The sequence below is a fragment of the Camelus ferus genome, chromosome 7, assembly GCF_009834535.1.
Source record: "Camelus ferus isolate YT-003-E chromosome 7, BCGSAC_Cfer_1.0, whole genome shotgun sequence".
NCBI classification, from domain to species: domain Eukaryota; kingdom Metazoa; phylum Chordata; class Mammalia; order Artiodactyla; family Camelidae; genus Camelus; species Camelus ferus.
The window spans coordinates 8,276,263-8,302,804 of NC_045702.1; the positions used below are offsets into that span (position 1 = coordinate 8,276,263).

General features: G+C 59.1%; 1 protein-coding gene across 2 annotated transcripts in view; it reads left to right on the forward strand.

The window, feature by feature from the left end:
* FLNC (filamin C) overlaps window positions 1-26,542 on the forward strand; it is a 27,544-nt gene continuing 1,002 nt past the window's right edge. Inside the window, exons 1-47 of one of the 2 annotated variants that reach the window (XM_032483291.1) lie at window positions 1-603; window positions 4,955-5,203; window positions 6,773-6,870; window positions 7,021-7,171; window positions 7,267-7,385; window positions 7,595-7,672; window positions 7,832-7,994; window positions 8,164-8,364; window positions 9,661-9,798; window positions 10,176-10,302; window positions 10,452-10,588; window positions 10,820-11,013; window positions 11,106-11,219; window positions 11,830-11,973; window positions 12,202-12,325; window positions 12,477-12,637; window positions 12,813-12,903; window positions 12,993-13,162; window positions 13,378-13,495; window positions 13,588-13,850; window positions 14,227-14,824; window positions 15,521-15,694; window positions 15,807-15,969; window positions 16,218-16,378; window positions 17,112-17,279; window positions 17,359-17,482; window positions 17,994-18,150; window positions 18,226-18,415; window positions 18,538-18,561; window positions 18,677-18,924; window positions 19,381-19,461; window positions 19,778-19,877; window positions 20,193-20,333; window positions 20,627-20,755; window positions 20,838-21,011; window positions 21,653-21,814; window positions 21,906-22,109; window positions 22,551-22,703; window positions 22,781-22,903; window positions 23,036-23,278; window positions 23,411-23,680; window positions 23,779-23,916; window positions 24,171-24,286; window positions 24,933-25,065; window positions 25,154-25,330; window positions 25,505-25,723; window positions 26,330-26,539. In XM_032483291.1, the coding sequence (XP_032339182.1) occupies window positions 249-603; window positions 4,955-5,203; window positions 6,773-6,870; window positions 7,021-7,171; window positions 7,267-7,385; window positions 7,595-7,672; window positions 7,832-7,994; window positions 8,164-8,364; window positions 9,661-9,798; window positions 10,176-10,302; window positions 10,452-10,588; window positions 10,820-11,013; window positions 11,106-11,219; window positions 11,830-11,973; window positions 12,202-12,325; window positions 12,477-12,637; window positions 12,813-12,903; window positions 12,993-13,162; window positions 13,378-13,495; window positions 13,588-13,850; window positions 14,227-14,824; window positions 15,521-15,694; window positions 15,807-15,969; window positions 16,218-16,378; window positions 17,112-17,279; window positions 17,359-17,482; window positions 17,994-18,150; window positions 18,226-18,415; window positions 18,538-18,561; window positions 18,677-18,924; window positions 19,381-19,461; window positions 19,778-19,877; window positions 20,193-20,333; window positions 20,627-20,755; window positions 20,838-21,011; window positions 21,653-21,814; window positions 21,906-22,109; window positions 22,551-22,703; window positions 22,781-22,903; window positions 23,036-23,278; window positions 23,411-23,680; window positions 23,779-23,916; window positions 24,171-24,286; window positions 24,933-25,065; window positions 25,154-25,330; window positions 25,505-25,723; window positions 26,330-26,539 (7,975 nt within the window). In that variant the 5' untranslated portion in view covers window positions 1-248. The remainder of the gene's footprint in view (window positions 604-4,954; window positions 5,204-6,772; window positions 6,871-7,020; window positions 7,172-7,266; window positions 7,386-7,594; window positions 7,673-7,831; window positions 7,995-8,163; window positions 8,365-9,660; window positions 9,799-10,175; window positions 10,303-10,451; window positions 10,589-10,819; window positions 11,014-11,105; window positions 11,220-11,829; window positions 11,974-12,201; window positions 12,326-12,476; window positions 12,638-12,812; window positions 12,904-12,992; window positions 13,163-13,377; window positions 13,496-13,587; window positions 13,851-14,226; window positions 14,825-15,520; window positions 15,695-15,806; window positions 15,970-16,217; window positions 16,379-17,111; window positions 17,280-17,358; window positions 17,483-17,993; window positions 18,151-18,225; window positions 18,416-18,537; window positions 18,562-18,676; window positions 18,925-19,380; window positions 19,462-19,777; window positions 19,878-20,192; window positions 20,334-20,626; window positions 20,756-20,837; window positions 21,012-21,652; window positions 21,815-21,905; window positions 22,110-22,550; window positions 22,704-22,780; window positions 22,904-23,035; window positions 23,279-23,410; window positions 23,681-23,778; window positions 23,917-24,170; window positions 24,287-24,932; window positions 25,066-25,153; window positions 25,331-25,504; window positions 25,724-26,329; window positions 26,540-26,542) is intronic. The other variant, XM_032483292.1, reaches the window with a different exon arrangement.

The window sequence follows — 26,542 nt, forward strand, 5'->3', positions numbered from 1 at the left end:
CCCAGCCCGGCCCGCACTTCCCGAGCACCGCTCCGCCCCCGGAGGGAGAAAGAGAGAGAGAGGGAGAGCGCGGCTGAAGAGCCAAGGAGGCCCGCCGAGTCCCGCCAGAGGCGCGAGAGAAGTTGAGAGCCGCGCAGCGCAGAGCCGCGAGTCCCGACAGCGCCCCGACAGCGCCCCCAGCCCGAGCCCAGAGCGCCCCCAGCCCGAGCCCAGCCGGCAGCACAGCCCCCGCCCCAGCCTGCGCCAGCATGATGAACAACAGCGGCTACTCCGAGGCCCCGGGCCTCGGTCTGGGCGACGAGGCGGACGACATGCCGTCCACGGAGAAGGACCTGGCGGAGGACGCGCCATGGAAGAAGATCCAACAGAACACTTTCACGCGGTGGTGCAACGAGCACCTCAAGTGCGTGGGGAAGCGCCTGACCGACCTGCAGCGCGACCTCAGCGACGGGCTGCGCCTCATCGCGCTGCTCGAGGTCCTCAGCCAGAAGCGCATGTACCGCAAGTTTCACCCGCGCCCCAACTTCCGCCAGATGAAGCTGGAGAATGTGTCTGTGGCCCTCGAATTCCTTGAGCGCGAGCACATCAAGCTCGTGTCCATCGGTCAGTGCGGGTGTGGAGGGGTAGTGCTCCGCGGCGGGGCTGACCCATGGGGACAGGGGACGCAGGTGTTGGGTGGGCGCGCGGGAAGCCGAAAGGGCAGAGAGCGCCCCGGCACCGGGAGAGAACCCCGGCCCGGCTCTCGCCTGCCGATGCAGACCCCTTGGGCTCTGCCTTCACACCCCTCTGGACGGCCGGCATCCCAAAGAGGTCCGGGAGAGTCCAGACCAGTCCGTTTCTTAATCCTCCAGCTTCAGTCTCCCCCGCACACTCCCACCAACCCGCCTCTACTCATCTTCCCCTTTCCCGCCATCCGCAACCCCAGCCCTTGTTTGAGAGGACAGGGCCAATGCCTTATTACTGATTCCTGGGGGCACCTCCCCCCAAACAAAGCAAATGGCTTCCCAGCCTCCCGGCACTTCCAACGGGAAGGAGGAGCAGAAGGCAGGTCCCAACCACTGCCCGATCACAGGGCTCAGAGGGAGAGCTGGTGACCGGGCGGGCGCGGGGCCTGGGGCCCCCGCAGGCATGTGCTCAGCAGCTGGGTTCAGGCCCAGGGGCCAGAGCCTGTAGAGCCCAGCCTCGGAAACCTAAAAAGGTCCTGAGCGAGCGCAGGGAGCCTTAACCCCTGCCTGTCCTTTACCGGCTTCAGCCAGCGGGGGAGGGGCTCCCTCCAGTCCATGCCTGGCCTCAGCCCACCTTCTAAACCCGGATTGGCTGCAGCTAATGTTCTGGGCTGAGGGGAGGGAGGGAAGGCCTAGAGAAGGGAGGAAGTCATTGAGTGTAACCAGATTTGGAAGGTGTGTCAGTGCTGGGTGGGGGTGGGGAGGCACTTTAGGCTTGGGAGCTGGGGAGCCTAGGGTGGACTCTGAGAGGAGAGGGGCTGGCACTCCCCTCACAGGCCTGCAGTCATCCCCCCAGGCTGGAGACCTGGGGAAGACCCCCTATCCCTGTGGTGAGCTCTTAAGAGCCCTGCTATGATTTGCAAGAAAGAGCGTGGTGAGGGGGAGCGTAGATGCACTCCGGGGCCCCTGGAAGGGAGTTTCACAGGGGGTCAGGTGCCCCACCAGGATGCCCCAGAGACTTCTTCAGATAAGTGAATGTCTGTCCAACCCCACTCTCCCTTAGGGTATCTCTAGGCCTCCTGAATTAGCTGCTGAGGTCAGTCTGCGGCCCTTTGCCCTGTCCAGTCCCCTCTCTAGGCCTTACCCCCTCCTGCCCCAATACTGCCCCCCCCCAACCCGCTCTGGCCTGGAAATAGCCCTGCCTCCGTGACACAGCAGATGTCTCTGAGCTTTCCAGAAGGACAAGCCTGAGGACAGGGGGTGGGGGAGGGGGCCCTGGTGTGTGTAGTGGGGCTGAGGGCTGCTTGAGAGCGGGTGTGGTTCGGGGGGCGGGGGTCAGAGAGGAGTTAGCCCTGGGGCCTTCATCCCTCAGCAGCTGAGATTTGACCGACAGGATTGACTGTCCCATATGGGGTCTCAAGGGGAGGGCCTGGGGCCTCACAGAGACTTTATAGGAAATGGCTCAGCCTTACCCTCTCCTCCCTGCTGCAGGGGCGCTCAGCCCCTCTCCAGGCCTCATCCTTCCTGAGCACACACACCTCTCTCCTCCCCCATGGTGGTGCCTGGCTCCGGCCCCCTTGGCTCAACTGTATGTGGAGAGGCCGGCTCGGAGGAGAGGGGGAAGAAGCAAAAACTGGTTTGGGGGGCTGGAGGGAACCCTCCATTATGTTCCTTTTGAGGAGAAGGGAACTGTTCCCCATTTGGGCCAAGTGGCTCACTCTGCTGCTGCCACCGAGTGAGATAAGCTGTCAGCAATTCAGCTGCTGGGCCCAAGGCTGAGGCTGGAAGGGAGGGGGCAGGGGCTGCCCAATCCCGAGGTGATTGTAAAGGGTTCGCTGCCAGGTGGGCATCCTGCTTCCTCTAGTTCCTTCTGCCCACTTAGTGGTGGGAAGGGGCTGTCGGGGTGGCCTCCTGGGCATTCTCTTAGGATTGAAATTGAGCATCTGGGCACCTGGGAGGAGGTCAGAGACTCCCCACTTCCCTTTCTAGGAGTAGGGTGGTAGCTGAGCAGTCCCCCTGAAGGAAGTCCAGGTTCTCAGCCTGGGTGGAAGGAGCTGTGTGCCCTTACCCCCACCACCCCCTCAGCCCCTCCGAACAAAGAGGCCTATGAGGCAGCTCTGTCCCGCAGCTGTTCCCCAGTTGCTATTCCTTCTCCTTGAGCCAACCGCCGAGGGAGGGGCTGGAGGGGGCAGCAGCTGTCCCGGCACCTCCCTCACTGGGCCCTCTCTCCTCCCCCTCCTCTTTGAGGCCTGCAGTGGCCTCAGGGACTGGCTCTCAGGCTCCTCCCTCCCTTTTGGTGGTATCCCCAGTGGGGTGCAAAGGATGAAGCCTGGCTTGAGCAGAACTCCCCTTTTCTGCCTGGCCTCCGATGGGGAGGAGGGAGAGGAAGGTCACTGCTCCCAGAGTGGGACTCTGGATCCACCCCTCTCCTGCTGACCAGGACCACTTGCTGTCTGGCCCAGGGCCAGTTGCTGGGGAAAAACCTCTCCCTGCAGCAAATATGAATGACCCCCCTCCCAACCCCCAGTGCCAGCAGCCTCAAGGCCTCCCTCCCAGGGATCTGGCTCCAGTTTGTAAGAAGCATCTGGGTGTGTGAGCACCAGCTTTGGAGGCTGTCAGGGTTGTGAGAGGCTGTGAGGCCCTGGGTGTCAAGACTGTGTGAGTGTTGTGGGCCTGTGTGTATTTGAGAGAATACGCACCAAAGCACCAAAGCACCAAAGCACCGGGAGGCTGGGAGTGAGTGTGTCATGGAATCTGCAAGCTGCCAAACCATTGTGCTGCCGTGGAGCCAGGGGGAGAGGGGGCGGGCCTGGGGAGCTGCTAGGGAAGGAAGGATGAATCAGTGAAAGGGTGGGGGAGCCATGGGGGCCAGAGCCCAAAGCCAGAGGGACAGAGAGACTGAGATTCCCCTCCTGAGGCAGGTCGGGGGTGGGGGGTGGGATACTGGGGTTCCCCCAGGCCTTCACTCTCCTAAGGTTATCTCCCAAGATCTAGGGGCAGGCAGGAAAAGATGTGGAAGGGGGCACTTCCAGCCCCACCCTTTCCCATCTCTCAGGCAACACCAATAAACAAGGCTGAGTCTTCCACCCCTTCCCAGCCTCCTAAAAGCAGTGCTCAGGGAAGCTGACGGATTTCAGGCCAGCATTGTCTTTTACAAATAAGCTGGTTTCCAATGATCTATACTCTATGCCACCTGCAGTTCCTGGATACTTCTCTCTGGCTGTTAAAGGAGAAATAGTCCCCCAAAACCGTGGGGTACCAGTTCTGGTCCATAGTCTTCCTCAAAGGAGGGGATGAGTTGAGAGTCTCAGCTTCTGAGACTTGAGTCCACATGGATAACACTCCTCCGGCTCTTGTGAAATCTCACTAGCCGCCCCTGTCATTTGAAAGCATGGTTTTCAGGCCTTAACAGAACATGCACTGTACCCCCTCTCTCCTCCCAGAACTTTGTTCCAAAAGTCTTTTATAGTGTTCAGAGTAGCATCTGGCTGGAACCAGGTTGGTTCTACTTCTCTCCAACTTCAGGTTTTAAAATAGTCGTTCTTTCAACCAGTACTTATCGAGATTCTACTAAGTTCTAGACTCTGAGTATAGAGAGATAAAATACTATCTAGAAGGAAAGAAGCCAGACCTAAAAAGAATACATACTGTATGATTCTATTCATGTAGAACTCTAGAGAATGCAAACTAATCTGTAGTGACTAAGAGTAGATCAGTTATTGCCTGGGAAGGATGGACAAGAAGGGACAGGAGGAATAGGTCACAAAGGAAAGAAACCTTTGGGGAGGGACAGAAACATTTATTATCTTGATTTGTGACAATGGCTTTCTGGGTATATACAGACTCAAAAAAAAAAGTATCCAATTGTACTTTCTAATATGTACAGTTTGTTGTATGTCAAGCATACCTCAAATCAAAGTGTTAAAAAATGAAAGGAAACAAAACAACAGTGTCTGACCCCAAGAGGCTTATAGTCTCGCATAATTGCACGGATGCCTGTAGCCTGATAAGTGCAGTGCTATAGGTGAAATTACTTGCCATAGGAACACATTGGGAAACAGCCTTCTGAAGGGAGAAGGAGGGATTTGTCAAGGGCTGGGTCTCTGGGCCAGGCTTTGCAGGAGGGAGAGAATTTGGTGGGCAGAGAAGGGGTAGGTTCCAGAAGGAGGCCTGACCCCAGCACTAGCAGCAGCCTCAGGAGCTGGGCAGGGGAGAGGGCACTGTGCCGGGAGAGAGTCCCGGGCCCTCCCGAGCCCTCCCGAGCCCAGCTTGTCCCCTCTGCTCTGCAGACAGCAAGGCCATCGTGGATGGGAACCTGAAGCTGATCCTAGGCCTGATCTGGACACTGATCCTGCACTACTCCATCTCCATGCCGATGTGGGAGGATGAGGATGATGAGGATGCCCGCAAGCAGACCCCCAAGCAGCGTCTGCTCGGCTGGATCCAGAACAAGGTGCCCCAGCTGCCCATCACCAACTTTAACCGTGACTGGCAGGATGGCAAAGCGCTGGGCGCCCTGGTGGACAACTGTGCCCCTGGTGAGTAGGCCAGCAGCACTCCATGGACCCCTGAGCCTGGAGGGAGAGCTGGGCTGAACTGGTGGTGCCGAGGCTTGTGTTTGTCAGAATGAGTGTCTCAGGGCTGGGAGATCAGGACTCCCTGGTCCAGCTGGGAACCACTGCCAGAGTTAGGCCCTCCCTGATGAGTTGCCAGATCCTGCAATAGCAGGAGAAGATTTTACAGACAAGGTCACTGAGGTCTGGAGAAGGCCTGTGACTTGTCCAAGATCACACAGCTTATCTGTGGCTGCACTGAACCAGAGCCCAAGGCCTCGACTCCCTGCTCTGTGAACTTCCTACTTTGCTATAAGGGTGCCATTTCTGCTCAGCCAGGAGAGAGGAAATGTGGTGGGACTTGTAGAAAGAAGGCCAGGACTTAGACCCACAGAAGGCTCCTCTTTATGAGACCCTGGGACAGCTTTGAGAAGGGGATGAGACCCAGGATGATGTGGGCCGAGGCTGGTGTGACCCTGCCCAGTGGCAGGTGGCCCAGCCCTACCCTCAGTCAGTGTAGGGCCCGGCCTAGTCAGGTGGGGGCAGCTCAGGGCCCACGAGAAGACAAGCATCATGGACTAGAGCCCTACCCCATGTATTACTCCCTTTCTGACCCTCCTCTTCTGAGAAGATAGGTCTTCTCTTCCCCTCTGCCTCTAGGGACCCATGGCCCCTTGGGGGAATCCTCCCCCTAGCCTGGGGTCAGCCCGGGAGCAGGGGGTGGGAGGCGGGGGCACTGGCCGGCTGCCTGGGAAGCATTCCCAGCTGCTGAGCCATTGCCCACGCTGATGCGACTGCCAGCAGTGAGCTCAGCTGTTCTGGCCAGTCATGGATTCCAGCCTTTGAGCTGGTCCACTCCCCACCAGTAAGCATTGCCCTCCTCTCCAGCTCTGGCTTGGACCAAGCACCCAGTAACCCAGCATTAAGCCTTCCCAGGAGTGACCTCAGCATTCCTCCCATTAGAAAGGCTGGGTTCTGGGTGACCAGAAAGAAGAACCCATCCTTTCCCAATAGGCCCTTCAATGCCTTTGTTTCCCCAAATGGGCGGTTAGGAAGGAGAGAGAGTCATGCCCCAAGGCTGATGTGCGAAATGCTTGGAGATCTAGGGCTTCAGGGCAGCTGGGAGAAGACCTTCTAGGAGATGGGTCAGGGACTTGTGCCAGGATGGGGAGTGCCCACCCCAGAGGCAGCTGGAAAGAGGCAGGAGAGATCTGCCAGGGGTGCCCTTATAGGGGTGTGGTGTTCAGGATCAGTGCTGGGGCCTCGGGCAGGCAGGAGGCTGGCTGACAGGGCTGGTGCCAGGCTGCGTCAGCTGGGACAGAAAGGCCTCATTGTTGGTGCTCGGGAGGGCTGCCGTTCCTCTAAACAGCGATGGGCATCCCAGCTGATGGGCTACAACATAGAGGGTCAGCAGAAACCTGGCTGATCAGGGCCCCAGAGTTGTGTGGGAGGGAGCGTGAACCCACAGCCTGTGACGGTCTTGGGCCAGCAAATGCTCTGTATTCTGGCTGACCACTTCCCCCTAATCATTGCCTCCCTCTGCCATCTCTCCAGGCCTCTGCCCTGACTGGGAGGCCTGGGACCCCAACCAGCCTGTGGAGAACGCCCGGGAGGCCATGCAGCAGGCGGACGACTGGCTCGGGGTGCCCCAGGTACGCTGGCGGATCAGGCAGTGGGAGAGTCTAGGGGCCAGAGGGCCAAGGATGGAGTTGGGTCTGTAGGGATATCCGGTCAGGATGTGGGTAGAACCGAGGTTGCTGGGTAAGGAGGGCACCTTGTAACTCCCTTCCTCTCTGTGGCAGGTGATTGCCCCCGAGGAGATTGTGGACCCCAATGTGGATGAGCATTCTGTCATGACCTACCTGTCCCAGTTCCCCAAGGCCAAACTCAAACCTGGTGCCCCTGTTCGCTCCAAGCAGCTGAATCCCAAGAAGGCCATTGCCTATGGGCCTGGTATGTGCTGAACCCCTGACAGCCCGCCCCGGACAGCTGGGCACAGGCTTGGAAGGATCTCCCTAAGTTATCTGTCTCCACTTTCTGCCCCTCAGGCATCGAGCCCCAGGGCAACACTGTGCTGCAGCCCGCACACTTCACCGTGCAGACGGTGGATGCTGGTGTGGGCGAGGTGCTGGTCTACATCGAGGATCCCGAGGGCCACACTGAGGAGGTATGGAGAGGCCTCTGGGACGAGGGGGATTAGCGTGGGATGGGACAAGAGTCCACAGGCCAACGATAGGATTGGCCTGGTGATGGCTGCCAGAGTCACCCACTGTGCTGAGGACAGGGGCGGGGTGCTTACCGTTTGGGCCTCCAGGTGCTGTGGGGTCAGGAGGGGCTACAGCCACTGTGATTGCCAGTCTTTTCCCTTCCCAATAGGCCAAAGTGGTTCCCAACAACGACAAGAACCGCACCTATGCTGTCTCCTATGTGCCCAAGGTCGCCGGCTTGCACAAGGTATCTCCCTACAGGACCTCCCCTGACCTCCCCATTCCATTCACATCCTGGCCGTGCACCGGCCACCCACCTCCCACCCACCTTGGCTCTGCTCTGCCCCTCCACCCCCTCTCAGAGCTGCTCTCCTCTAGTAGCTAACCTCTGGCCCTTGACCCCCAGGTGACCGTGCTCTTTGCTGGCCAGAACATCGAACGCAGCCCCTTTGAGGTGAATGTGGGCATGGCCCTGGGGGATGCCAACAAGGTGTCAGCCCGTGGTCCTGGCCTGGAGCCTGTGGGCAACGTGGCCAACAAACCCACCTACTTTGACATCTACACAGCAGGTGAGGACGGGTCCTGGGAGATTTCAGGCGGGCAGCCCCTCACGGCATGGGGAGGGTGTGCGTGGGGGACTGGGGCAGGGTCCCAGCCAGAGAGGGATGGTCTTGGGAGAGGGATCCCTGAGCATCTGTGCATGTCCAGAATAGGGGCTAATCGCCATTGTCATGACAGGGGCTGGCACTGGTGATGTTGCTGTGGTGATCGTGGACCCGCAAGGCCGGCGGGACACAGTGGAGGTGGCCCTGGAGGACAAAGGCGACAGCACGTTCCGCTGCACATACAGGCCTGTGATGGAGGGGCCCCACACGGTGCATGTGGCCTTCGCTGGTGCCCCCATCACCCGCAGTCCTTTCCCCGTCCATGTGGCAGAAGGTAAAGGCCCTTCACCCATCCCTACCATCTCCCTCGCTGAGGCCAGGATGCAGAGAGCATTTCCACCAAATTCTGAGTCTCAGGATTCATGGGAAATGAAGCACTAAATCCAGGGGTTGGTTGGGGGGAGCCATCTGAAGGCTTAAAATGGGCAGAAGGAAGAGCCAAGGGGTGGGGCTCTCGAGAGATCATCTGTCCATCCCGTCCCTGAGAAGGGTCAGGAGGCCTCAGAGAAGGATACCAGACAGGTGCCGCCATGGAAGGGCGAGGGAAAAGGGACGGTGAGCACCTGTAGGGCAGGCCCTCAGGTGGTGACTCCCCACACTCGGTTCTCTCTCTACCACTCAGAGCCCTTGCCGCCTCTCGCCCCCTCTGTGCCCATCGTCCACCAGGCCAGGAGAGTGGCGCCACGTTAGTACACGCCAGCGGAGGTGGGGCCAGGCATGGCCATAGCTGACTGGCCTCACCTGTGCTGTGTGGCATGGCCCGAGCGGTGTGGAGTCGCCCCCTTCCGTGGCATTCTGTGACAGGCCCCAGGTTCCATGCCTTTGCTTATGTTCTGTGGCAGATCTCGTTTCTTGCCACTTGCCTGATGAGTTCTGTGATGAAGATCTCAGTTCCGTGCCATTGTCTGTTTTGTGGCAGGCCTGGATTATATGTCCTTGCCTGTTTGGTGGCACCCATAAGTTCCATGGAATTTTACGTGTTCCGTGGCAGGTTGAGATCACTGTTCTTTGGCCTGTGTTCAGTAGCAAAGTCTGGGTTCATTGCCACTGGCAGTGTTCTGTGGCAGGCTGACTTCCATGCATTGCCTGTGATCTGTGACAGGCTTCTTGTTATATTAATACCTCTTGTTCCATGGTGTTGCTGAGTGTTTTGTGGCATGTCATTCCCAAAGCTGCTGTGGTGGCTCTGAGAAGGCTCAGATGGTTCTAGGTGGATGGCCTTGGGGTGGGTAAGGGGCCCTTCCCTGTGTATCTGCTCAAGTCTCTGCCCAGGCTCTGCCATGCCTTTGTCTCAAGCGACACTGACTCTGAGAAGCCCAGTGGGAAGGGTTTCTTATAACCAGCCTGATGAGGGGGGCTGGGGGTGCTGTGGCCGGCTCCCTGCCTAGCAGGGCTCCCAGTGGTGTCTGGGGCACCAGGGAGCCCAGGGGAGGGTTGCATGAGGCCATGGCCTGTGCCTGTGGGTGTCAGGAGGACTGTGCACAGGGAGGTGGGGGACAAATGGTGGGAGGCTGAGGATCTGTCTAGGGCCCCTCAGTGCCCCCAACCTCGCCTCTTCTCTTCCTCCTAGCCTGTAACCCCAACGCCTGCCGTGCCTCTGGGCGGGGCCTGCAGCCCAAGGGTGTACGTGTCAAAGAGGTGGCTGACTTCAAGGTTTTCACCAAGGGTGCTGGCAGCGGGGAACTCAAGGTCACAGTCAAAGGACCAAGTGAGTGCCAGGGCCCAGGGCCAGTGAGGGTCGGGGTGCAGGGAGGAGATTCGGCCAGTGGTTTAACTCCCTGAGGGCAGTGACAGCCAGCACCACGTACCCCTGTTGGGGCTCTAAAAGAGACATAGAGGTGCACATTGTCTTATATCTGCTTCGGTCTCACTGTCTGCAAGCTGGAAATGTTGCTCTCTGCCCTATGGCTACCCCGGGGTGTTATGCACGGGGATGACGTGTGGTCCCTGCCTTGACTTTCAGCACTGCCTACTAGCAACACTGCCCTCAGGCTAGGCCTGGGTCCCCAGGGTTCTGGATCCCAAGGGGATCGAGGAGCTGGGACTCACAGGCCATTGATCCCCCTACTCCCCACATCTCCTCAGAGGGCACAGAGGAGCCGGTGAAGGTGCGGGAGGCTGGGGACGGTGTGTTCGAGTGTGAGTACTACCCCGTGGTGCCCGGGAAGTACGTGGTGACCATCACGTGGGGCGGCTATGCCATTCCCCGCAGGTAAGCACCGTGCAACCCCTGTGCCTTCCTGTTTGGGCCCTCATAGGGTGGGAGGAGGGAGGTGGACTGCCTGGGACTCTGAGGGAAGGGAGGAGGAGTACCTCTGATGGGGGCACCGCCCAGCATTGACACCAGCTCTCTTTCCTCAGCCCCTTTGAGGTACAGGTGAGCCCAGAGGCAGGAGTGCAGAAGGTACGGGCCTGGGGTCCCGGTTTGGAAACTGGCCAGGTGGGAAAATCAGCTGACTTTGTGGTGGAGGCCATTGGCACCGAGGTGGGAACACTGGGTGAGTGGCTGGATGGCAGCAGGTGGGAGTGCTGAGGAGTGGTGTGATGGAGGGACACTGGGAAGTGACAGGGGAACAGGAGGCAGGAATTCTGGCGAGTCTGAGATGAGATGGGGAGATAGGACATGGGGGTGACCAGGGTAGTGATGCTGGGGAGGGGAGTGATGGGGGACCTGCCTGAGGGTCCAAGTTGCTTCTTGTGCCCTCTAACCCTCCCCACCTCACACCTAGGCTTCTCCATTGAGGGGCCTTCGCAGGCCAAGATTGAGTGTGATGACAAGGGAGATGGCTCCTGCGATGTGCGGTACTGGCCCACAGAGCCAGGGGAGTACGCTGTGCATGTCATCTGCGACGATGAGGACATCCGTGACTCACCCTTCATTGCCCACATCCAGCCAGCGCCACCCGACTGCTTCCCAGACAAGGTGTGGTCCCCGCTTCTGCACATGGGCCCGGGACAAGGTGAATGGCTCGCCTCCAGTCCCCAACCCAGCCCTCTTCTCTTGCTCCTGCACAGGTGAAGGCCTTTGGGCCTGGCCTGGAGCCCACTGGCTGCATTGTGGACAAGCCAGCAGAGTTCACCATTGATGCCCGCGCAGCTGGCAAGGGAGACCTGAAGCTCTATGCCCAGGTAGCATGTTGCCTGAACTCGCTGCCCCTCAGTGCTGTAGCAGGGACCCTGGGAGGGTGGGGCAGGTTAGGGAAAGGGGTGTCCAGGCATCACAGGACTGCTTCTCACGGATCCATAAGAACTATGGAGAATTTAAAGTTTTGTGTTTTCTTCCTGGTGATAATCTTAAAAACATTTTACCAAAAATGTATTTGTATAGTAACAATTTTTAATTAAAAGATGATTTGATTGAGTAAGACATTGGTTTCCCAGGTGAATTTCTCAAACTGTTGTCCATTCTTGGTTAATGAATATATTCTTGGGTCCAAGAGGATGATTCTTCTTTAAACAGTTCATTATTCAATTTTAGGAACGTTGATTTAGCTGAGCTTCTCCCCTGACAACACATTTCAGAGACCTAGGTTGAGAGAGAACAGGCCACACAGTTGGCCTAGAGCCCCATCTCCTGGCTTCCGGGGTGCTCCCTGGCCACCAGAGCTCGTGGCACTAGGCTTGTGGTCTGAGGTCTGTGGCAGGGGCGAGGCCTGTGAGTGTGTCGGCCAGCAGAGGGCGCCGGTGCTCTGAGGAGGCCGGAGCGTTCTAAGAACCTTGCTTTGGGTGATGCCCACAGGACGCAGACGGCTGCCCTATCGACATCAAAGTCATCCCCAATGGCGATGGCACCTTCCGCTGCTCCTATGTGCCCACCAAGCCCATTAAGCACACCATCATCATCTCCTGGGGAGGCGTCAACGTACCCAAGAGCCCCTTCCGGGTTCGTCCTCTGCGTCTTGTACTGTACCCACTGCCGGGGCCCCAGAGGGAGGGCGGAGCCCCACGCGGGAGATGTTGGCTGTCCCTGAGCCCTGTCATGGCACCCCCACCTCAAGGCCCCAGCGAAGAGGCTAAGATTGGTCCTACTAAGGCCGGCGCTGGTAGTACTGGGGGAGGGGATGGGACTTGATGGAGGGGCACTGTGCTGAGCGTCATCTCCTCCCCACAGGTAAACGTGGGAGAGGGCAGTCACCCCGAGAGGGTGAAAGTCTATGGCCCAGGCGTGGAGAAGACAGGCCTCAAGGCTAATGAGCCCACCTACTTCACTGTAGACTGCAGCGAGGCAGGGCAAGGTGGGCCTGGAGGTGGGGAGGGGAGTGGGGCGGGGCCAGGGCAGGGTCTGGCTGGGAGGAGCCAGTACCTCTGCCTATTTCAGGGCAGAGCTGCAGAGTGCAGGAGGTTGTTGAGGCCCACACTCATGGCCTCTTGCCTGCCTCCCTTCAGGCGATGTGAGCATTGGCATCAAGTGCGCCCCCGGTGTGGTGGGCCCTGCAGAGGCTGACATCGACTTTGACATCATCAAGAATGACAATGACACCTTCACAGTCAAGTACACACCCCCAGGGGCCGGCCGCTACACCATCATGGTGCTGTTTGCCAACCAGGTACCCACACCTGGCTTTTGGTTGTCATTGGTGGCAGCACCCCCTAGTCTCAGCCAGCAACTTGAGAGGCTGTCCGTTGGGAACAGTTCCACAGCCATTGAGCACTTCCTGTGGGCAGTCAGTGTACCTCAGAGACTGCTCATGTCCACCCTGACCAAGCCTTTTCTCCCTCCAGGAGATCCCCGCCAGCCCCTTCCATATCAAGGTGGACCCATCCCATGACGCCAGCAAAGTCAAGGCTGAGGGCCCTGGGCTGAACCGGACAGGTTGGTGTCTGGGAAGGGGCTGGGCTGAGCTGGGATTAGGGGTAAGTGGCCGCCAGTCCCTCACCACCATCTTGGTGTGGGCTCCCCAGGTGTGGAAGTTGGGAAACCCACTCACTTCACGGTGCTGACCAAGGGAGCTGGCAAGGCCAAGCTGGACGTGCACTTTGCTGGGGCTGCCAAGGGCGAGGCTGTGCGGGACTTTGAAATCATCGACAACCATGACTACTCCTACACCGTCAAGTACACGGCCGTCCAGCAGGTGTGCCCATCCCCTCCCTTGCCCTACTCATCCTGGCTGACTGGGGTCCTAGGTATCCTTCCTCCAGGCTCATAGGGCCACTTCTGGATTCTGGCCTCTTTCCTGCCTCCCATCCTCTCTTGCTGTGGATCTCTGTGCCTCAGGCCCACATCGGCCAAGGGCATGTTGCCAGACTGTTTCTAAGCCACCCAATTCTGACCTGTTGTATCCAACAGGGCAACATGGCAGTGACAGTGACCTATGGTGGAGATCCTGTCCCCAAGAGCCCCTTTGTGGTGAATGTGGCACCCCCGCTGGACCTTAGCAAAGTCAAAGTTCAAGGCCTCAACAGCAGTAAGTGGGGGCAAGAGCTGACCTGAGAGTGAGGGGTGTTGGCTGGGGTGGGCTGGAGTCTCTGCTCACTGTGTCCCTTGCTCTCTACACAGAGGTCGCTGTGGGGCAAGAACAGGCATTCTCTGTGAACACACGAGGGGCTGGTGGTCAGGGCCAGCTGGACGTGCGGATGACCTCACCCTCCCGACGACCCATCCCCTGCAAACTGGAACCTGGGGGTGGAGCCGACACCCAGGCTGTGCGTTACATGCCCCCTGAGGAGGGGCCCTACAAGGTGGACATCACCTATGATGGTCACCCGGTGCCTGGCAGCCCCTTCACTGTGGAGGGTGTCTTGCCTCCTGACCCCTCCAAGGTGAGGAGACGGGGACTGGCGGGAGCTGGGAATTGGGGGCTTGTAGGAAAGATGAATAAGTCATAGGGGCAGAGACCAGAGGGTCTTATGTCCTGGAGGGAGCACAGCCAAGGACCTGGGGCTGAGGCAGTCCCCCACTTCAGGACCTGCCTTTGAGACAGCTGAGTTATTAAGAGCCTGACTTCAATCTCAGGTCCACCAACTGGGACAAATTATTCAATTTCTTTGCCTCCATTTCCTCACATGGAATTGTTATAAGGATTCAGTCTGTAGTAGCTGCTACAGTTGAAAGTGCTTAGCTTTCACAGGGAGCCATGAAGGCCAGGCATGGGAGAGGCCAGGTGTAGGTAACCCACACACCTGCTCCTTCCTCTAGGTCTGTGCTTACGGCCCTGGTCTCAAGGGCGGGCTGGTAGGCACACCAGCGCCCTTCTCCATCGACACCAAGGGGGCGGGCACAGGTGGTCTGGGGCTGACCGTGGAGGGCCCCTGCGAGGCCAAGATTGAGTGCCAGGACAACGGTGATGGCTCGTGTGCTGTCAGCTACCTGCCCACGGAGCCGGGCGAGTACACCATCAACATCCTGTTTGCCGAAGCCCACATCCCCGGCTCGCCCTTCAAGGCTACCATCCGGCCCGTGTTCGACCCGAGCAAGGTGCGGGCCAGTGGGCCAGGCCTGGAGCGTGGCAAGGCTGGCGAGGCTGCCACCTTCACTGTGGACTGCTCGGAGGCGGGTGAGGCTGAGCTGACCATCGAAATCCTGTCGGACGCCGGGGTCAAGGCCGAGGTGCTGATCCACAACAATGCTGACGGCACCTACCACATCACCTACAGCCCCGCCTTCCCCGGCACCTACACCATTACCATCAAGTATGGCGGGCACCCTGTACCCAAATTCCCCACCCGTGTCCATGTGCAGCCTGCTGTTGACACCAGTGGGGTCAAGGTCTCAGGGCCTGGTGTGGAGCCACATGGTGAGTGATGGAGGAGGAGCCAGGAGCCTGTCATGGCGCCAGTCAGGGCGGGTGGGAAGCAGGGCTGAAGGCATTGGGGGGCAGTGTGAGGTGAAGGGGGAGCTTTGGGGCAGCCCTGGAGTCCTTAGAGCTCAGACACCCCAGAGGAGCCAAAGCCAAGGGCAGGACATGGAGCTTTGCCTCTGGTCTTGTGGCAGAATTGCGTCTGCCCATGGGCATTTTGCTGGGGAGATCCTCAACTTTCGTCAGCTTAAGGGGTCCCTGATCTGAAAAAGCTAAGAACCTTGCTCTCCATGGTGCAGAGGGAAAGCTGTGGGGTAGTGGGTGACAGGATTCAGGACACAGTTCAGCTCAGTTCAGTGAATGTGAGTTACCATCTGTTGGGGACCAGACCCTGGGCTGGGCATGGAGGCAGGGGGCGCAAGATGTAAGACCCATACCTGCCCTCGAGGGGCCCAGAGCCTGATAGGGAGACTTACATGAACAGAATGTCACCATGTGGGGAAGGGAGCTGAGGCAGGGGCTGTGGGTGGCAGGGCCTGGAGCTCACAGGCCTGAGAGGATGGCTGGGCTCAGACTGGGGAATAGCAGGGGGAGAGGAGGAGCCACCTGGGAGCTGGGGAGGGAGGGATGAGGTGAGCAGCTGTGTGAAGGCTGCCCCAAACCCACACTGAGCTCTTGTCTCCTGGGACCCAGGTGTCCTGCGTGAAGTGACCACTGAGTTCACTGTGGACGCAAGATCCCTCACGGCCACGGGTGGGAACCATGTGACAGCTCGCGTGCTCAACCCCTCGGGTGCTAAGACGGACACCTATGTGACAGACAATGGGGATGGCACCTACCGAGTGCAGTATACGGCCTATGAAGAGGGTGAGGGACTGGGCTGAGTGGGGACAGTGGGGATCTGATCTCAGCATTTTCATGGGGGCGGGGTGGAGGGGGCCGTGCACATCCTGACTTGCACCCTGTGGTCCGGTTCTAGGCGTGCATTTGGTGGAGGTGTTGTATGATGATGTGGCTGTGCCCAAGAGCCCATTCCGAGTGGGCGTGACCGAGGGCTGTGACCCCACCCGCGTCCGGGCCTTTGGGCCCGGCCTAGAGGGTGGCTTGGTCAACAAGGCCAACCGCTTCACTGTGGAGACCAGGTATCTCTCCCTTTCCTAACCTTGACCCTGAAGCTGTGGCCACCCTGATCCCAACCACTTGCCCTCCCCCTTTGTCCGTCTGCTTGTGCCTCATCCCCAGCCCATCCCCCATCAAGGGTGCAAACCTCCCCTAGTGTCGCAGCCCCTGTAGCTGGTCCCTTCTCAGCCTGGCCCTCAGCCCCTATTCAGCTGCTCCTTCATCTCCACTCAGTGGTCCTAGCGAGGCTGACAGAGGGGTCCTCTTGTAGGGGAGCTGGCACTGGGGGCCTAGGCCTAGCCATTGAGGGCCCCTCAGAAGCCAAGATGTCCTGCAAGGACAACAAGGACGGCAGCTGCACCGTGGAGTACATCCCCTTCACCCCCGGAGACTACGACGTCAACATCACCTTTGGGGGCCGGCCCATCCCAGGTGTGCAGAGAGCGGGTGGGGCTGGGGAGGGCAGTAGGAGGCCTGCTCAGTGACAGGGAAACTGGAAGGGAAGTTGGGTGTGGAGACTCATCCCCAGAGCAGGATGGCCACCAGTCCAGCCAGTGGGGAGAATGCTGAGCAGGCAGGCACGGTCATGGCCAAGAGGCAGGGCAGTGGGTGCAGTTCATTCCCAGAAGCTCAGCACTGCTGTCCTGGCCCCTTGCCTGGAAGCGCCAGACCTTGTGAGTTTGGTCACTCAGACACAGTCTGGGCCACCTTTCACACCCTCTCGCTCTCACTGTTTACAAAGCAAGGAACCCCCCTGCTCTCCTGCAGGGATAAGCTGCTCAGGGGTGGGGGCAGGGTAGGGGTCATGTCTTCAATTATTGCATAACTTGGGCCTGCTGAAATTGGACATTTTCCCCCCTTATCTAATTTTACACTGTCAAAAATGCATTTTCTTTTACAAATATTCCACTTTTAACATTCTATTAATTTAGAAAGGCCTTCCAGGCTTGTGACCTAAGTAAGTGGATTTGCACAGCCTTGGTCTGCAGCCAAGTTTATTTCTCCTTGTTTACATTTTCTTAGCAAGTTCCTAAGCAGTTTGCACATTTGGTCTGGCCTCCCTGGGGCATTTCAAAGGCAGGGAAGGCCTCCTCCTCCTGGTTCCTCAGTGTCAGGGAGCCCCTCCCAGGCAGGTGGGTAGGGGCTGAAGTCTCTCTCCTTGCAGGGAGCCCGTTCCGGGTGCCGGTGAAGGATGTGGTGGACCCTGGGAAGGTCAAATGCTCGGGCCCGGGGCTGGGGGCTGGTGTCAGGGCCCGAGTACCCCAGACCTTCATGGTAGACTGCAGCCAAGCTGGCCGGGCCCCCCTGCAGGTGGCCGTGCTGGGCCCCACAGGTATGAGAATGTCTGGGCAGGGCGGAGAGAGATGGGACAGGGTGCCAGGAGGCTCTGCTGACCCTGCTCCCTTGCCCAGGTGTGGCTGAGCCTGTGGAGGTGCGTGACAATGGAGATGGCACCCACACTGTCCACTATACCCCAGCCACTGATGGGCCCTACACAGTAGCCGTCAAGTATGCCGACCAGGAGGTGCCACGCAGGTGAGGACCAGCTTTGGGCTCCTGTGCTGTGCTGAGCTCTGGGGAGCTCCTACCAAGGCCACACCTGCAGGGCCACTGTGGGTCCCTGGGAACACTCCTCCCACTTGTCTTGGCTTCATCTGGTCTCTGCTGCCCCCTCCCACTCTTTCTCAGGGCCCCCTGCCTGTCTTTTCCACCCTGGAGGCAGCACAGCCTCAGGGACCCTCCTCTGGCTGGGCTTTCCCCCCACCATGTAGCTGCAAACAGGTGGGAGAGGGCAGCCTCCTGCACCCTCCTCTTTAAACAAACCACAGCATCTGCCTGGAGAATGGAGAAGAAATGCTCAGGCTTCGGTTGGGGGCACACCCGAATGGCCCTCCCCCATGACTCAGGCTGTGACCTGGTCCCTCCTCCCTACTCAGGAGTCATCTCCCCTTCTCATGAATGTGGGAAGGACTCCAGGCCCAAAATGAGACAAGACTCTGCCTCCCCCCAACCCTCAGCCAACTAACTATCCTTTTTCCCCCTCAAGCCCCTTCAAGATTAAGGTGCTTCCAGCCCATGATGCCAGCAAGGTGCGGGCCAGCGGCCCCGGCCTCAATGCCGCTGGCATCCCTGCCAGCCTGCCTGTGGAGTTCACCATCGATGCCCGGGATGCTGGGGAGGGCTTGCTCACTGTCCAGATCCTGGTAAGTCCATGTGCTGCCCACCTCCCTGGTCAGACTGTGGGCACAGACCAGCCTTGACCTCTGCTTCTCCCCCAGGACCCCGAGGGTAAGCCCAAGAAGGCCAACATCCGAGACAACGGGGATGGCACATACACTGTGTCCTATCTGCCGGACATGAGTGGCCGGTACACCATCACCATCAAGTACGGTGGTGACGAGATCCCCTACTCACCCTTCCGCATCCATGCCCTGCCCACTGGGGACGCCAGCAAGTGCCTCGTCACAGGTGGGCACCCACTCCGCCTCCCCTGCCCCAGTCCCCTCTCCCACCTCCCCTGCCCTTACCCATCCCTTGTCCCCCACCCTCTCCTGAGTGTTTCATGGTCTCACATTCTTCTCTGTTTCCAGTGTCCATTGGAGGTCACGGCCTGGGTGAGTGCCCCTTCTCTTCTTGCTGTGGGCTGAGGTGGTGGAGGCAGTTGGGAACTGAGTGGGGCTGGGCATAGGGCCCCTACAGAACCCATGACCGGTTGCTTCTGTGTGGCAGGTGCCTGCCTGGGCCCCCGCATCCAGATTGGGGAGGAAACTGTGATCACAGTGGACGCCAAGGCAGCAGGCAAGGGGAAGGTGACGTGCACAGTGTCCACCCCGGATGGGGCAGAGCTCGACGTGGATGTGGTTGAGAACCACGATGGTACCTTCGACATCTACTACACTGCACCTGAGCCGGGCAAGTACGTCATCACCATCCGCTTCGGAGGCGAGCACATCCCCAACAGCCCCTTCCACGTGCTGGTAAGCTCTGCGGCCGCAGCAGGACTAGATGGTGGCTGGAGGGGGTGGGGGGCCAGCCTTACTAGCAGTAGCAAGGAATTCAGGACCTGTTGCCATGTCTGATGGCTTCTGGTCCCAGAGTGCTCCAGAGTTGAGCCTTTGCTTTCCCAGTAGCCTCCCAACCTGGGAGGTGAGCACAGCCCTGCCTCTGGCCCCTCTGGCAGTCAGTCAGCCCTCTCTGGCGGAATTTGCCATATTCCTCTCTGACCCTTGAGCCCACTGTTCCTGTACAGCTCCCCAAGGTGGCCCTGCAGGACAATGAAGCCCTCCAGAGGGTAAAGCACCCAAGATACCCATCCTGCCCCATGGGCAGCCCAGGATTTCAGGTCCCTGGGCCATTCTGAGTCAGCTCCTGGTCCCTAGAGCTGGTGAATACTGGCCTGCCACATCCTGTGCTCTCCGTGCCTTGCCTCCCAGGCGTGTGACCCCATGCCCCACGTGGAGGAGCCCTCTGATGTGCTGCAGCTGCACCGGCCCAGCGCCTACCCCACACACTGGGTACTGCCACCTCCCACCTGGGCCAGACCTCGCCCTCCTCCTCCTCTCCCTCCACTTCTTCCTTCTCTTCTTCAGCGGACAGGGCTGGGGCATGGTTTGGGGGCCGTCTTGGGGAGCAGGCGGGAGTCAGGCTGGGGAGACAGACCCCCAAGCTAGGCACAGCACTTCTTCTCCTGCAGCAGATGCGCCTCTCCTGCTCTCCAGTTTCAACATTAACCATCTTGTTCTTTCCTCATTTTCTCTGCCTTCAGTCATGGCTCAGGCCAAGCTCCCAGGCCTTCTCCAGCCAGTGACTGTTCCCTCTCACCTGCCACAGGCCACCGAGGAGCCAGTGGTGCCTGTAGAGCCAATGGAGTCCATGCTGAGACCCTTCAACCTGGTCATCCCCTTCACCGTGCAGAAAGGGGAGCTCACAGGTACTGCCCTGGGCCTTGAGGACTCAAAGGGAGGACACCTGCATTCAGGCCCAGCTCCTTGTGTCTGAGATGAAAGCTGGGGCCCAGAAAGGGGGTGTGAGCTACCCAGGATCACACAGCAATGTGGGCAGAGCTGGAACTCAGACTTAAGCCTTCTGTCTCCCAGCTCGGGGTTTGTCCTGATGCTCCAGGTTGTCACCTGGTGCCGGACCTCTGGGGTGGAGGCACAACCACACAGAGGTGGGGGCCTGGGACAGCAAGGGGGTTGAGGTAGGAGAAACTGAGGTCCCCCACATAACTGTGTCTGCCTGACAGGGGAGGTGCGGATGCCCTCCGGGAAGACGGCCCGGCCCAACATCACCGACAACAAGGATGGCACCATCACAGTGAGGTATGCACCCACCGAGAAAGGCCTGCACCACATGGGGATCAAGTATGACGGCAACCACATCCCTGGTGAGTTGGCGGCTGGGCTGGGCTTGGTTGGGCTGAGAGGAGCCCCACTGTGACTTCATCTGGGCCTGCCTTCTGTCAAAAAATATTCATTGAGCACCTGCTGTATGCCGACACCACAATAAGCGCTGGGGAGGCTGGTATCCTGGTGGGAGGCAGACTTCCACCAGTCAGGCCCCTACGGCAGAGATGTAGGGCTCAGCAGGGAGACTGTGGGAAGGTGTGGGGTGGGCTGAGGCGGGTTCAGGCAGCCCCTGTCCTTACTGACCGAGCCCCCTTTTTCCATCCACCCCCAGGGAGCCCCTTGCAGTTCTACGTGGATGCCATCAACAGCCGCCATGTCAGCGCCTATGGGCCAGGCCTGAGTCATGGCATGGTCAACAAGCCAGCCACCTTTACCATTGTCACCAAGGATGCTGGGGAAGGTGAGGGAGCTGCAGACAGGGGCTGTGAGGGGGAGGGGTAGATGATCAGGACCTCTGATCTCAGCCCCACTTCCACCTACAGGGGGTCTGTCCTTGGCCGTGGAGGGCCCGTCCAAGGCAGAGATCACCTGCAAGGACAACAAGGATGGCACCTGCACTGTATCCTACCTGCCTACGGCGCCTGGAGACTATAGCATCATCGTGCGCTTTGATGACAAGCACATCCCGGGGAGCCCCTTCACAGCCAAGATCACAGGTGGGTGGACATGTAGGCACCCACAGCCTATGACACCCCCCATCCCCAGCACACAATGGATGTACAAGCCTGGCGTGTTCAAGTCACCAGGCATTAGGGTAGGGCCCCCTTGAGGTGGAAGAGTTCATTTCTGGATGAATGTAAGGATGTAATTCTATTCTTTACAGCAGGTGAGAAACATTCAGCCACCCCCACCCCCACCCCCACCCCCACCTCCCCTGCCCCAGCTCTGAAACATATATCTTGTTGAGGCTTTCAAGTTAGAGTATTGTTAATTCCCTTTGATAGCTAAGGAAACCAGTAGGCTCAGAGGGGCTAAGCAACTTGATCAGAGCCACACAGCTAGTAAAGGGTCTGTGTTGTCTAGTCCAGTCTAGTGTTTTGTCTCCATAAAATCATGTGACTTAAGATTGAAATTTGTGTAAATTAGGGATTTAACCGATTCAGGGGGACTAGGGTGCTGGGCCCACATTTGGCAGCTAAATGTGAATGAAGATTGCCCTCTCCCCAGTTTCTCTGTGCCTGTGAGTGGCCCCCCAGTCTCTGCTGAGTCCAGCAGGGTCTGCCAGGAGGTCTCCTGAGCTCCATGAAGGCAGGGCCTGCCTGGAGTCACACTGCCTGACATGCCAACTCTCCCCCAGGCGATGACTCGATGAGGACTTCACAGCTGAACGTGGGCACCTCCACGGATGTGTCACTGAAGATCACCGAGAGTGACCTGAGCCAGCTGACTGCCAGCATCCGTGCCCCATCGGGCAATGAGGAGCCCTGCCTGCTGAAGCGCCTGCCCAACCGGCACATTGGTGAGCATGGGGCCACGGGAGGGGCCTGGGGGGAGCCGGGAAGGGACGCCGCCAGGCCCAGGGCTCCATGCCTGACCCCTCTTCTCCACAGGCATCTCCTTCACCCCCAAGGAGGTTGGGGAGCACGTGGTGAGCGTGCGCAAGAGTGGCAAGCACGTCACCAATAGCCCCTTCAAGATCCTGGTGGGGCCGTCTGAGATCGGGGACGCTAGCAAGGTGCGGGTCTGGGGCAAGGGCCTGTCTGAGGGACACACGTTCCAGGTGGCGGAGTTCATCGTGGACACTCGTAATGCAGGTGCTTCTTGCCCCAGAGACCCCTCATTTCAGCTGGTGCCTCTAATGAGGACTAGTCCTTTCCTGCCCCATGCCCCTTGGCCATACCCTCCTCGCTGAACTTCCTGGCCCAGTCTCTCCTGAGATTCATATTCTGGGGCCCAATGAAGAAAGTGGGCACCATGTCACTTCTCTCACATTTAAGAGAAAGTTCAGCTGTCCTGAGTTTCTGTCTCTCACTCACTGGCACCCAAGAGGCCTGCCCTGGGGAATTTCCAAGACTGCCTCTCCCTGACCATCTGGGTCAGTGCCTGGCTTGCCCCTTCTCCTCCTGCTGAGCCATCTTTTGTTAGTGGTTATGATAGACCTGGGGTGCCCATTCTGGATGGAGCCTGCAGTTTGGGGAGGGGAGAGCAGAATGGCAGTGGGGACTGAGGGAGATGTGTCTCTTGCTTTCCGGTAGGTTATGGGGGCCTGGGGCTGAGTATTGAAGGCCCTAGCAAGGTGGACATCAACTGTGAGGATATGGAGGATGGCACATGCAAAGTCACCTACTGCCCCACTGAACCTGGCACCTACATCATCAACATCAAGTTTGCCGACAAGCACGTGCCGGGTAAGACTCCAGGCGGTGGCTGGGACAAGCCAGGAGGCTAGAGGCAAGGGATCTAAGACCCCTTTCTCCTGCTACAGGAAGCCCATTCACGGTGAAGGTTACTGGCGAGGGCCGCATGAAGGAAAGCATCACCCGGCGCAGGCAGGCGCCTTCTATTGCCACCATCGGCAGCACTTGCGACCTTAACCTCAAGATCCCAGGTGGGAGCCAGGAAGAGCCTGGGCAGGATGGGGCAATGGGGAGGGCCCCGATCCTGCCCCCAGGGTCTCTGTCCTGCTGGCTCATTTCTCCTCTCCCTCCCCTCCCCTTCCCTGGCTGTGTGTGTCCCACAGGGAACTGGTTCCAGATGGTGTCTGCCCAGGAGCGCCTGACACGCACCTTCACCCGCAGCAGCCACACGTATACCCGCACGGAGCGCACAGAGATTAGCAAGACACGGGGCGGGGAGACCAAGCGTGAGGTGCGGGTGGAGGAGTCCACCCAGGTTGGCGGAGACCCCTTCCCCACCGTCTTCGGGGACTTTCTGGGTCGAGAACGCCTAGGCTCTTTTGGCAGCATCACCCGCCAGCAGGAGGGTGAGCAGAGCCAGGGTCTTCCCGGGGAGGCTGGGCCTTCCATCCCTTGGGGCAAGGAGAGGGTTTTACTTGGAGGGAAGAAGGGGCTAGGAGCAGCCCAAGTGTCACCCTGACACACCCCACCCCCTGCAGGTGAGGCCAGCTCTCAGGATATGACCGCACAGGTGACCAGCCCGTCCGGCAAGACAGAAGCTGCAGAGATCGTGGAGGGGGAGGACAGCGCGTACAGCGTGCGCTTTGTGCCCCAGGAGATGGGGCCCCACACGGTCACTGTCAAGTACCGCGGGCAGCATGTGCCAGGCAGCCCCTTTCAGTTCACCGTGGGGCCACTGGGTGAAGGTGGTGCCCACAAGGTGCGGGCTGGAGGCACAGGGCTGGAGCGAGGGGTGGCCGGTGTGCCAGGTAAGGGGGAGGAAGCCGAGATAGGGGATGGGGGCAGGGCAGCTGGCAGGATGGGCAATGGTGCTGAACAGCTGCCCCTGTCCTGCTTCCGTCTCCAGCCGAATTCAGCATCTGGACCCGAGAAGCAGGTGCCGGGGGCCTGTCTATTGCTGTGGAGGGGCCCAGCAAGGCGGAGATTGCATTTGAGGACCGCAAAGATGGCTCCTGCGGGGTCTCCTATGTTGTCCAGGAACCAGGTGGGTGTCCACAGTGGAGCTGGGCCTGAATAACCTTCCAGACTGGGCTTTTGCTCACTGACCAGGCAGGAGAAGGGGCTACTGAACTGATTCTTCACCTGGGCTGCTGCTCTTTCTCTGCTGTCTACCTTCACCCCACACCCGGGGAATGCACATCTGTCTCCAGGAGCTTGTCCTGGAAGAGGCGAGGGTGGAGGTGGCTCTGCCTTGCCATCGCATCCTGGGGCCTATGCTGACTGGCTTTACCTCCTCAGGTGACTATGAGGTCTCCATCAAGTTCAACGATGAGCACATCCCAGACAGCCCCTTTGTGGTACCCGTGGCCTCCCTCTCAGATGATGCTCGCCGTCTCACCGTCACCAGCCTCCAGGTGTGTGCCCAGGGATGGGGCCCCTCTGCCACCCTGAGAGATGGGCAGGAGTAGAGGATGGCAGGCCCATGTGGCCAGGGACTTAGCAGTGACCTTCAAAGGTCAAGACAGACATCTCCTCTCTCCCAGTATCTGTACAGCAGGGGGCTCCATGCCCCTTCCAGCTGCGGCTCAGGGTAGTCTTATCAGAACCCTTGTGTTTCTCCTCCCCCCAGCCCTACCCCAACTCTAGAGCTGGGCTCTGTGCCCCACCCCCCCAGCCTCCCCATTGGCCCACCTCCCCCCTTGAGCACCCCTAGCCAGTCCAGGCCACTCTCCTCTATACTCATCAGAGTCCACACAGCTCTAGCAGCTTTGTCATTGGGCCCACTTTACGATGTCTGGGTCTTACCTCCTCAGCCAGGACAGGGCACGTCATCTCTGGTGCCCTGCCTGCCCAGAACAGCCAGTGGGCCCACCTCCTGCAGGTGGATGCTGGGGTCACAGACCCAGCCCCCTACTGCTACTGTAGTCTTGCTGAGGGCCTCTGGGAGCTGGTCCAGGTGGCAGGAGCCAGGCTGGGCATGTGGTGAAAGCAGTGCCAGCTTGCAGAGAGGAACGCTCCAGACCCTCCCAGGAGTCTGAGCACCCTCTGTGACCTCTACAGGAGACGGGGCTCAAGGTGAACCAGCCGGCGTCCTTTGCGGTGCAGCTGAACGGTGCTCGGGGTGTGATCGATGCTAGGGTGCACACGCCCTCGGGTGCAGTGGAGGAGTGCTACGTCTCCGAGCTGGACAGTGGTGAGCTGGCCCAGTCCCCGTCAGGCTAGGACCTTCTTGGAAAGGGAGGGGAAGGACAAAAGCTCACCTAACAATCTCTGCCCCACAGACAAGCACACCATCCGCTTCATTCCCCATGAGAATGGCGTCCACTCCATCGATGTCAAGTTCAACGGTGCCCACATCCCTGGCAGTCCCTTCAAGATCCGCGTTGGGGAGCAGAGCCAGGCTGGAGACCCAGGCTTGGTGTCAGCCTACGGTCCTGGGCTTGAGGGAGGCACTACAGGTGAGTGGCTGGGAGGAGGAGGTGATATTGAGGTACTTAGCCCCCAGTCCTGGGGCAGTGCTGATGAGCTCTGAGTCCTCACAGAGGCCTGCTCCAGGGAGCCTGGGCTCCAGCCTACCCACCTCTGGGCCCCAAACCCTTTCTGCCTACACCCTTGCTACCTCTGGTCCCCAGGCGTGTCATCAGAGTTCATCGTCAACACCTTGAACGCGGGCTCAGGGGCCTTGTCTGTCACCATTGATGGCCCCTCCAAGGTGCAGCTGGACTGTCGGGAGTGTCCTGAGGGCCACGTGGTCACTTACACTCCCATGGCCCCTGGCAACTACCTCATTGCCATCAAGTATGGTGGCCCACAGCACATCGTGGGCAGCCCCTTCAAGGCCAAAGTCACAGGTGAGTGTCCTGGAGGGGGGAGGTCCTGGATGACTCCAGTAGCCAGTCACACCCACGTCATATCTGCCCCAAACATCAAGGTCAGGTTACCAGGGATAAAGCGGGCCTGGCTTTACACAGCACACCATTCTCTACATTCTCCACATGGACTCGTGTAGATCATTTTTCAAAAATCAAATCCTCCCTCTTTATTGTTGTCCGTCACTCAACTAATCTTTTCCCTGTGGTGGCTCCCCAAGCTTTCACTTAGCTTTCTGCCCTTCTGGCTTCCAAGAAGAGAGAGCTCAGTAAATATTTAGCCAGCATTCCTTTTGGAAGTTGCATGAAGGATTAGTTGGATACATGATCCTTTTTAAAGCAAGACTCTACCCTGTGACTTGGGGTCCCAGACAAAGCCCAGACCGGGGGTGGGGGGCGGAGCCATCCGAGGCCCCAGACCTCAAGATAAGCCTGCCCTGCCACCCTGGCTCATTAGGAATGGGGGGCCACTCCTAGGATGCTACAGCTGAGGAAGGGAACGTGGGGCTGTCAGTGTCGGCAGAGGGCTCACCTAGGGAAGAGTATGCCGCTGACCTGGCTTGTGGCTGCCCCACTCTTGCCCCTCAGGTCCCCGGCTGTCTGGAGGCCACAGCCTTCATGAAACATCCACAGTTTTGGTGGAGACTGTGACCAAGTCATCCTCAAGCCGGGGCTCCAGCTATAGCTCCATCCCCAAGTTCTCATCGGATGCCAGCAAGGTGGTGACACGGGGCCCTGGGCTGTCCCAGGCCTTCGTGGGCCAGAAGAACTCCTTCACCGTGGACTGCAGCAAAGCAGGCA